The sequence below is a fragment of the Pteropus alecto genome, unplaced genomic scaffold (assembly GCF_000325575.1).
Source record: "Pteropus alecto unplaced genomic scaffold, ASM32557v1 scaffold90, whole genome shotgun sequence".
Taxonomy (NCBI): domain Eukaryota; kingdom Metazoa; phylum Chordata; class Mammalia; order Chiroptera; family Pteropodidae; genus Pteropus; species Pteropus alecto.
In genome coordinates, this window is record NW_006429894.1 from 1,939,933 (window position 1) to 1,951,447 (window position 11,515).

Below are 11,515 nucleotides of genomic sequence, written 5' to 3' on the forward strand. Positions count from 1 at the left end.
CCTGGGTTACGGTGAAATGGAACTCATCGTGGATATCACACTCAACATTTCTCTCCAATCTCCTTATCCACACTACAGGGCTAATTTGGGGACGGGCCCCTCCCTCGCACCTGTCTCCCCACCCAAGTCCCTGTAGCCCCTACATCTGAACTCCTTCTCCTCCGACCCCTGATCCCCATCCCAGCTGCCCATCGTCGTAGTTCAGGCACTTGTCACTTCCCACAAGGAACGTCATCAGATCGCGTATGCCGAATGCTAGCATTGTCTCCGTTTGCATAAAATGATGGTGATGGTCATGATGGCAAAAGTAATCATGGCCAAGAACTGGATAGCGCATGGCCACCCTCCTGAGCCGTTGCTTTCAGTGCATTTAGTCACCACAGGAAGAACAGCCATTATCCACTGCGGATGGATGACGATGAGATTTTGAGCCTTAGGACGGGTAAGTGGCTTAACCAGGTCCCTCTGACCCCGAAGCACCTGCTTTCAACACCTGTGCCTTTTACAGCGACCGTCTGACGAAACCGGACGCGTCTTCGCGCTCTCTGCCTGTACAGCGTCCCTGTCCCTCCCTCGTTCGTAGCCCCTCACGTGCTGTCCCCTTGTGGAAACACTGTCAGTGCTCACACGTGTCTTCCGTCTGGCTGTACCATCGTCTCATACTTGCTGCTCGTCGGATGTGCAGTCGGTGCTTTGACACCGAGAACGTCTCTCCGTGGTTACTCGTCGCCCACGGGACTCTGTCGTCTGGCACCACAAGCTGTCCATTACCCGGCCCCCAACTTTCCTTCCCGAATCCTCCCACAGTTTCTTCTCAGCTCAGGTGCATAGACGATAAACTCCTCAGGTCTGGTCTTCTCAGATTCGGTCGCGATGTGACCTTTGCTCTGAGTGCTGACACTCTGTGCAGTTAACCATTTTCTCCTAGAGAATTCCGATTTTTTTTTTTTTTAAATCTATGCCAAAATCACAGTTCCTTGGGAACAAAGTCATCACTGCGTCTTGAACTCCTTCCAGCTCTGGGAACTTCTGTTGCTGTTGCTCCTTGTTTGGCCTCTCCCGGAACTTGGTTTGGTGGCTTTTGGCCCTTACATGGTCCTGACTGTGCAAAGTGTTCGTTTGCTCATTTATTGACTCATCCCTCATTTATGGAGCACCTTCTTCATGCCAGACAGTGCTCCCGAGGTCACACGATGAGGTCGTAGCCTCGGTATCTGTCTGGGTCCAATCAAGAGAGAGAAACAACACAGGAATTTGAATAAGGAAAGTTCAGTGTAAAGGACTTAAAACTATAACATGGGACGGACGTACCTCAGGATGGCCTAGGATAAAGACAGCTAGGACAGTGACCACGGGAAGCAGATGAAGCTGGCTTTTAGAGACACCTCTAAGGAAATGTCTGTGGGTAGAGTCTGCTTGAAAATACGTAAGAGAGAGAACTATACAATGACTCACAAAAGACAGGTCTTCAGGGCTTGATGTCATTTACTACCAGTGAATTATAACTTTGTAAACGCGTGTGTGTACATTTGCACACATACATAGAGGTGCTTATACATATGCTTACATATATGTATACATTTATATATATTTGATATTCATGCTCACTGTACATATATGTAAAGTATATATAAGGAAATATTATATACGATTTTAACATAGTATAGAATATCTATGTATAATTATTCTTATTTAATTATACGTGCTTTAAAAATTATTAGAGTATTTCGCTCCACGTATTAAAGACTTAGAAGTGACTTTGTGATCACTTTGCAACTGTGTTTGTCTTTTTCAGTTGTTAATGGATTGTGATCAGTTTTATTTTGTTCCTGATGAGAGATATTTTAAATTATGATTTTCAAAGAGGCCTAATAGCTAAAAACTAGTTTCAGCAAATTGGGTTTTATTTATTAGTTATTCGGTAACCAAATACGGTAGTAGTATGATTCTATCAATAATGTCTTCTAAAATTAGAGATTTGTGTTTTTGTCCTGACTATTCAACCAAAAAAAAAAAAAAAAGAGAGAGATAAATAACTTCATAGAAACCATTTAATTTCTTTTACTCTGATATTTATTAACAATAAAATATTTGAGCAAGAATGCTCTCTACTGCCCTTTTTAACTTTCAAATGCAGTGATTCTTTAATCGTACCGTTTATTGCCTACGTTAGGTAGTCTTCGAATAACTCACGTGAACACTCTAAGCCATCGTCACGTAGAATCCGGAGTTTAGATGTTTGTGACAAGGGTAGGTAGCCAGGTGTATTTGCACAATACTGCAGTATTCGACTCCTTGATTTTGGTGGACGGGTGGGCCTTCTCTCCAAAAAGCAAAACCGCTATCGAATTGCCTTTGAGAGTGAGGCGTGAAAAGCAGTAAATTTAGTAACGGGCGAGGTCACGTAGGGAGGACATGTGTTTGAAGGCAGTGAATGGCACGTACGTGTAATGGGACAGCTACAGAAATCCAGAGTCGAGGAGAGATGAGTATAATGGTGACGTAGAGAGGGTAAGTAGAATGTAAACTCCTTAGGGGCAGAGATATTTTTCGTCGATTTTGTTCTTCTCTGTATCCCCAGCCCTGCCACGCGCCCGGCGCCCCACTTCATGACCGTGCGATCTTGGGCAACTGGGTTAGCTTGGCTTTAGTCTCCCCATCTGCAAAGCGAACGAAAGAATGAGAACATGACGGGAGAAAGTGAGCAAGAAAATCAGAGGTGATTCGAACTTTCCGAAGGACGTAGGCGCGACGGGAAGAGGTTAGGACGAGTTGTCATTAACGAAGCACGGATTTCCTATTCCGGTAGGAAGGAGAAGGAGAATGAACTATAAAATCATATTTTAGTATAAAAAGCATTAAAAAAGAAAAATGCACGACCAGACACAGTCTTTTTCCATTATATAAAATTGCTATTCCTTCAAACATTTCCTCTTAACCGTCACTTGATTTGAGTATTAGAGTTTTGCTCAAATAAGAATATTTTATAGTTGGGATAACTTTATAGTTTTCAAAAACCCGGCTGCTACTGTTTTGGCCTAAACTTTTAAATGCGAATGTAGATTAAGTATGTTTAAACAGATGGTTTCCTTCTGCTTTTCATTACATTTATTTTCATTCCGTGAAGAATTTATTAGATTCCCATTGGCAGCAATTTATTCTGTATACCTACAGTTATTTATAGTGCTTGATTTTCTGAATTAAATATCTGTTTAGTTAAAAATCGAATGAAGTTGCTAATCTCTATTTCTTAGATTGTATGCATTAGTATATATTTTTGGCGACCCAGATGTGCCCCCCAATAATTCGCATCAAACTCCAGTTGAAGCGATAGAACTTTTACATAAAAATGAGCACAATCTGGCCAAGAGATAGACTAGACTAAATGGGAGCGATGACATGTCCACGTGCCACTATGAGACCTTCGCTTGTAAAGCTGTGTCACTTAGAATTGTGCTGTTTTTCATTGTAATTCTCACACTAGATGGACCCCAACACTGCTGTCTCCTTGGGCATCTGATCGTGTGTTTTTGCCCCTCAACATCCATGTCTGGTCAGTTGCTTCCAACATCGCTTAGTTTCATTAGCTTTTATCAACTTCCTCTAGTAAATGTAGTTTCACTTTAAGAACAAGGAGTCACTGAGGTTTCATGTCACGGAGGGAGAAAGAACTTTGGTTCCCAACAAAATGTACCTGCGGGTGCAGAGAGAGGTGATCATTTGTCGAATTTTTATCAAGCATCTTATCTTTCTAACATTTTCTACCCGAATCGGTTCCCTCGGTCTGCGGAAGTCGCAGACTGAAACGGGAGGGAGGGGCTTCTGCCTCAGTTGGAAACGCCCCCTCGGATGTCTGACAGTTAACGAGTATTGGCAAAAGCAAATTCCTTATGGTTCCACCTAAATGCGACACTTCGGCTCTATTACTTTTAATAATTCGTTCTAGTTGCTAAGGTCAGAAGCTGGGGCGGAGGGTTAGTATGTTTACTTCCTCCCGTCACCCCGCCCATATCCAAAAAGTTGCCAAGCCCTGTAGAGCTACCTCCTTTCCTGATAGACCCTGATGAACAGAGGGGACCCTCTGCCCAGTGATGGCCATTGGCAGGAATGTGTCACTCAGCTTATCCTCTTGAAATCATCCTCTCAGAGACCATCAGTTGATCAGATTATGCTGTGCCTTATTAGCGAATAATTCACCACGTTAATGATGACCTAAGGGCATAGGGAAGTGTCCCTATGCAGCCAGCCGTCCTCAACCTTTGTGGCACCAGGGACCGTGCTCCTATGAGCATCTAATGCCCGATGATCTGAGGCGGAGCTGAGGCGGTGATGCTGGCGCTGGGGAGCGGCTGCAGATACAGATGAAGCTTCGCTGGCTCACCCGCCGCTCACCTCCTGCTCTGTGACCCGGTTCCTGACAGGCCACAGACGGGTACCGGTCCACGGCCCGGGGGTGGGGAACCCCTGCTGTATAGCATTTACTAAAGTGCTTTGAGCTCTGGCTCCGTCCACTAAAATAAGTCACCCTTGTGTTTGAGAAAGTATCGTCTTTATTTTTCTCAACGGTGACAGAAGGACACTCCTTTTTCTTAAGGTTTTAAATGAGCTGTTTTAAAAGTCATCCCTGTTGAGATGGAGACGCTGAGCCGATCAGCTGCCTTTCAAAGCTGCACCTGTGCCTTCAGCCCATCCGTTTATTCCAAAGGGGTGGAAAGGGTTAACACGCTGTAAAGATGCCCCGTTTACAGCCAGGAGAACTTGACACGTGTCCCTCCAGTCCAGATATGTAAGATTAATAAATCCGTGGCCTGTAATTATTAAGTAGAAGTATTTGAATGCCTCCTAGTGGTATATTGTATGTTCTAATTAAGAAATTTCAGAAATAATATTTATTGAGGGAATACTGTAGATAAACCGTCAAAGCTCATGAGTAGGAAGTGCTCAAACCTGTCAGAGATGCCGCTGTAACTGGAATCAAAGTACATCGTTTTCTATTCGTAATTGATTAAAAACCTAACAGGAAAATATATAATATACGTGATAATGATGAATATACTTTTAATCAGAATTTGTATGTTTTTGGCTCAGATTAGATTATTTTAATTGATTTTTTTAATTTAGTGGAAGTTTTGCACTTAAATATAGACAGATATTGCTGTTAAGAGTGAATTGCTTCGTGTACATTTATTTTTATAAATTAATTCTTATGTATGTCAATTTCTTTATATAACAATAAAAATGATGGTTTATAGAAAGTCTGGTTCATATTCGGACAGTTTTACTTTGAAATTCTGATTTTCCAGTTGAGTAAAATGATTTTGTTAACGTTGAAATGAAGACTGTAGCAAAACTTTAAAATGACGAAGAATGCTGATTTAATTATTGCTTTAAACACTGCAGGGCGACTTTACACTTCCAGCAGTCTATTTGAAAACGAACCGAAAGCCACGTGGAAAGAATTCTGATGAGGCTCAGAGGAGGGAGGGGCAGACAAGTGATGCTATCCCTTTGTGAAGCATTAAAAATATTTAATTAACCGCTTGCCAAAACAAAAACAATTAAAATGGCAATTACCTTTAAAATGGCGACGATATCATTGCAGCTGTTGTGATGTAAAGCGGGGAACCAAAATGTTAATCGGAAATGAACAGCCTAAATCTGGAATTATGATATACTTGGCTTCCCGTCGTACAGCTGTCAAGCTTGGGCAGCTCGCTGGTCGATAGTGACATTCTCTGTGTCAGTGAGCAGAGTCTCTGGGTACTGTGACCCGCAGTTCACACGTTACAGAAGTTCCAACTGTCGAACGTTCAAGTCCCCTGGTATCGCCGCCCTCCCCGGCGCGCTGACGGGCTCATGTTTCGTTCTCGGGCAATTTGCCCCGATCATATCCCCAGGAGCTTTCGGCCCCCCGCCCCGCCGGATGCAATCGCGGCGCAGTGATCTGAGCAGGCGCTGGGCGCGCCGCACAAATTGTCATTTCCTACCGTGTCTTCAGCGACGCTCACCTCGTTTTTCCGTTTGGCTTTTATTTATGCTCCGAGCGTGGCCCCCGAACACGGTGTTTTCAGGTCACTGTGTGTGTGACGGGCCCAAGAACCTGCGTTGGCGGTTTTCGCGGGTTTCAGAGGGATCGGGGAGCAGCACACCTGTTCCCCGCGGAACTGCTCAAGGCGATGGGATCGAGGCCACCCGATAAGTTGCTTTCTGATCATCATCGATCTTCGGTAGCTCGAAGGTGCCGCGTGGCGCGGTCGGCCGGCGGCTGCTCACCGCTGTCCTCTTTCCCGTTTCAGCTGACCGCCTGCGTGCACGGCTCGGTGGCCCTGCTGTACCCCATGTTCTGGCAGCACATCTACATCCCCGTGCTCCCGCCGCACCTGCTGGACTACTGCTGGTAAGCCGACCCCAGCTCCGCCCCTTCACGCGAGGCCAGGTGGGCCTGGCGGCTGCGTACCTGCAGCCCTAGAGGTCGCGCGTGTGGCAGGGCGCCTCTGTGAAGGGCCCGGTCGTACTTTCCAGGTGTCGCAAAAGCCTGTTGCCAGGCAAACAGGTGCTTTAGCTCCCGAGAGTGTCCTCTGCAGTCATCGGAGCGTTAAACGCGTAAACAAACACTTTCTGGTCTCAGTCAAAGTCTCGACCTCGATCCGCCTGAACAGCAGTGTGGACGGTGTCGGGGCGATTCTGAAACGCTCCTGGCTTCCGGTCAGCTCCCGGGGACCCGCCCGCCACACCCGGCGACACCGCCAGAGCCCGAAGAGTCTGTGTGCGGGGAGCAGGGCGGGACGCAGGTGGGACCTGCATGAGGCCGCGGACTAAAGCGTCACTTTACTGCCCTGTCGCCTTCTGCAGCCATAGCTTGTTCTCCAGAGATCCGATGAGGTTTTCTGTTCAACCATGGAGGAGCACACACACATGTGCACACGCGCACACGCACGCACACCATGCAGGAGCACACATGCACACACGTGCACGCGCACATAACGCACACATGCACGCATGCGCGCACACGTGCACACACCATGCAAGAGCACACACGCGCGCGTGCACATGCACACTGCACACCGTGCAAGAGCACACACGATCTGAGCAGGCGCTGGGCGCGCCGCACAAATTGTCATTTCCTACCGTGTCTTCAGCGACGCTCACCTCGTTTTTCCGTTTGGCTTTTATTTATGCTCCGAGCGTGGCCCCCGAACACGGTGTTTTCAGGTCACTGTGTGTGTGACGGGCCCAAGAACCTGCGTTGGCGGTTTTCGCGGGTTTCAGAGGGATCGGGGAGCAGCACACCTGTTCCCCGCGGAACTGCTCAAGGCGATGGGATCGAGGCCACCCGATAAGTTGCTTTCTGATCATCATCGATCTTCGGTAGCTCGAAGGTGCCGCGTGGCGCGGTCGGCCGGCGGCTGCTCACCGCTGTCCTCTTTCCCGTTTCAGCTGACCGCCTGCGTGCACGGCTCGGTGGCCCTGCTGTACCCCATGTTCTGGCAGCACATCTACATCCCCGTGCTCCCGCCGCACCTGCTGGACTACTGCTGGTAAGCCGACCCCAGCTCCGCCCCTTCACGCGAGGCCAGGTGGGCCTGGCGGCTGCGTACCTGCAGCCTTAGAGGTCGCGCGTGTGGCAGGGCGCCTCTGTGAAGGGCCCGGTCGTACTTTCCAGGTGTCGCAAAAGCCTGTTGCCAGGCAAACAGGTGCTTTAGCTCCCGAGAGTGTCCTCTGCAGTCATCGGAGAGTTAAACGCGTAAACAAACAAAGCCATAAACAAAGCCATCCCGGATGCGCTGAGCACAGGTGTCGGGAAGCCGGTGGCCCCGGGTGGTCCCCATCGGGACAGGCTCCCGCCGCCCCTTCCCGCAGAAGCGCGCCGCACCCCAGGGACCAGCGGGGGTGCCTCTAGCACGGGGTCCCGGCCTTTCTGGTCTCAGTCAAAGTCTCGACCTCGATCCGCCTGAACAGCAGTGTGGACGGTGTCGGGCGATTCTGAAACGCTCCTGGCTTCCGGTCAGCTCCCGGGGACCCGCCCGCCACACCCGGCGACACCGCCAGAGCCCGAAGAGTCTGTGTGCGGGGAGCAGGGCGGGACGCAGGTGGGACCTGCATGAGGCCGCGGACTAAAGCGTCACTTTACTGCCCTGTCGCCTTCTGCAGCCATAGCTTGTTCTCCAGAGATCCGATGAGGTTTTCTGTTCAACCATGGAGGAGCACACACACATGTGCACACGCGCACACGCACGCACACCATGCAGGAGCACACATGCACACACGTGCACGCGCACATAACGCACACATGCACGCATGCGCGCACACGTGCACACACCATGCAAGAGCACACACGCGCGCGTGCACATGCACACTGCACACCGTGCAAGAGCACACACGTACACACATGCGTGCACACACACATGCACACACTTGCACACACATGTGCACATGCACACGCAAACGTGCACAAATGTGCACGCGCGCACGCACATGGAATAGCTTTGACCGTAATGTGTTCATTTCTATCACCGCCGACGTGATTAAGAGCGAAGCTCTTAGAATCCAAGTCTCGAACCTTCCTGTCGACGTGCTCACGGTTAGAACAATCCCATCCGCACGCCCAGGCTTTCCATTCAGCTTTTATGACCGGCCCTCTTCGGAACAACCAGTGGCGATGGCAACACACACATTCGGCTGCAGGTCGATGGCACCGCGGGCCGTGAGCTTCCACCGCGCGGTAGTATGAGCGTCAGCAGTTCCGTGACGTGGGCTCGGTGACCGCCACGTCCCTCTGCCCTTGGAGCCCTGGAGCGGAGGCGGGCAGGTGGGCGATGAGGCGTGCGGGTTGACTGTGCTTGTGAAGGGCCACGCCACAAGCCGGCGGGATGGTGGCGTCTGCGAGCATCCTGCGGGCCCTCACGTTAGAGTGACATTCTCTGCCCGCCACGCGGAGGAGCCGTCCGCGTCCACGAAGGCGGGAACTGCCGACTGTTCGCGGTGACATTCACAGTGGGTCTCTGCGCATCGTGTCCAGTAATTAAAACTCATTGAAAACCTTTTTTTACGAAAGTATTTGAAAACATATTGACACATGGTTTTTAAAAATGCATGTCAAGAGCTAACACTTCTAATTACGAGGTTTAGAATTATATCGTATCATATATAATTTTAGTGGCATTTTAATTTTTCTGTTAAAATATTCTGACCTCTTGGGTAACATCCCTTTAAATGCAAGTCTCTGTAACGATGACATGTTTAAGACTTTCTACAACACTGCCATTTAGAAACAGTTCTATGACCAGACGGTTCTGCGCTAATTCTTTCCAGAGATTTCTGCCTGGTTCTCTGGCCCGGCCACCAGCTCCTTCTTTGTGCTGCTTCCGCTCTGACGCCGGAAGCTGGTATTTTATTTCAGCTCCCACAGTTTCTAACCTCTGCCGCAGCCTTCAGGGCAAGCTCTGACAGCCTCCATGCCAGACGCGTCCCTGGCCCAGAGGGCACAGCAGTGATAATCAAACCCTCGTGCCCGTGGGTCACAGAGACAGCTTTAGCCGCCATCGGAGGACTTGGCCGGGGGGATAGGATTGTTGTTGTTATTATTATTATTATTTTTTTTAAATAGTCGTCTAAGATTCTACCTCTCCTCCATTGTCAGAAAAGTCTATGGAGTAAACCATTTCCCTTTGTTTGCATCCTTGCAAATGATTCTAAAGTGACTCCGATCCGCATGCAAAAGAGAGAAGAATATTAGAGCCATCCCTTCATTCTCATGGTTTTGAATAAAGAAATTTTGAAATTCCACTTTGAAAACAGCACCGGGAAGTTTCCGTAGTGGTGCGCGTGTAGTCGCCAGCTCCTCGTGACCATGGGTGACTGTCACATCTCGGTCCACTGATAGAGGCTTGCTCACCTGTTGGCTTGTCCACGCATAAATCCATCCACCCATTTGTACATCAAACATTTAGTGAAACCCTTGCCGGCCAGGTATGTGATGTAATGAGTTAGTCTTTGTTTCTGCCTTTGTAGGATCCACAGACAGGAGGAAATTTACCCCCCACACACACACGTGTGCGCACACACACACACACACACCTTGGGAACAACCAGTGGCGATGGCAACACACGCATTCGTCCGCAGGTGGATGGCACCGCGCGCGTGAGCTTCCACCGCGCCGTAGTATGAGTGTCAGCAGTGCCGTGACGTGGGCTCGGTGACCGCCACTGTCCCTCTGCCCTTGGAGCCCTGCAGCGGAGGCGGGCAGGTGGGCGACGAGGCGTACGGGTTGACTGTGCTTGTGAAGGGCCACACCACAAGCCGGCGGGACGGTGGCGTCTGCGAGCATCCTGCGGGCCTTCGCGTTAGAGTGACGTTCTCTGCCCGCCACTGTTAACCCCTCCTAGTGTCTAAACACTTAGATGGTGGTGTGACTCTGGTACCAGTAAAATTATAATCGCTCGCTACTTGTTCAAGAATGATCCATTTTCTTCTTAATTTAGGTTGTATGTCTGCTACTTCTTTCCATGTCACGGCGTCCGTTCGTTCGAGAAGCCGGTGGCCCCGGGTGGTCCCCATCGGGACAGGCTCCCGCCGCCCCTTCCCGCAGAAGCGCGCCGCACCCCAGGGACCAGCGGGGGTGCCTCTAGCACGGGGTCCCGGCCTTTCTGGTCTCAGTCAAAGTCTCGACCTCGATCCGCCTGAACAGCAGTGTGGACGGTGTCGGGCGATTCTGAAACGCTCCTGGCTTCCGGTCAGCTCCCGGGGACCCGCCCGCCACACCCGGTGACACCGCCAGAGCCCGAAGAGTCTGTGTGCGGGGAGCAGGGCGGGACGCAGGTGGGACCTGCATGAGGCCGCGGACTAAAGCGTCATTTCACTGCCCTGTCGCCTTCTGCAGCCATAGCTTGTTCTCCAGAGATCCGATGAGGTTTTCTGTTCAACCATGGAGGAGCACACGCACATGTGCACACGTGCACACGCACGCACACCATGCAGGAGCACACATGCACACGCGTGCACACAACGCACACATGTACACACATGCACGCATGCGCACACACGTGCACACATGCATACACCATGCAAGAGCACACACACACGCGCGCACATGCACACTGCACACCGTGCAAGAGCACACACGTACATACATGCGCACACGCACACATGCACACACTTGCACACACACGTGTGCACATGCACACGCAAACGTGCACACATGTGCACGCGCCCACGTGCATGGAATAGCTTTGACCGTAATGTGTTCATTTATATCACCGCCGACGTGATTAAGAGCGAAGCTCTTAGAATCCAAGTCTCGAACCTTCCTGTCGACGTGCTCACGGTTAGAACAATCCCATCCGCACGCCCAGGCTTTCCATTCAGCTTTTATGACCGGCCCTCTTCGGAACAACCAGTGGCGATGGCAACACACACATTCGGCTGCAGGTCGATGGCACCGCGGGCCGTGAGCTTCCACCGCGCGGTAGTATGAGCGTCAGCAGTTCCGTGACGTGGGCTCGGTGACGGGCACCT

The 11,515-nt window shown here is 50.2% G+C and overlaps 1 protein-coding gene across 4 annotated transcripts in view; it reads left to right on the forward strand.

The window, feature by feature from the left end:
• DENND1B (DENN domain containing 1B) overlaps positions 1-11,515 on the forward strand; it is a 155,720-nt gene that overhangs the window by 77,148 nt on the left and 67,057 nt on the right. For 3 of the 4 annotated variants that reach the window (XM_015587508.2, XM_015587511.2, XM_015587512.2), the window contains one exon: positions 6,297-6,397. In XM_015587508.2, the coding sequence (XP_015442994.1) occupies positions 6,297-6,397 (101 nt within the window). Of the gene's footprint in view, positions 1-6,296; positions 6,398-7,265; positions 7,539-11,515 lie in introns of those variants that run through there. The other variant, XM_025044751.1, reaches the window with a different exon arrangement.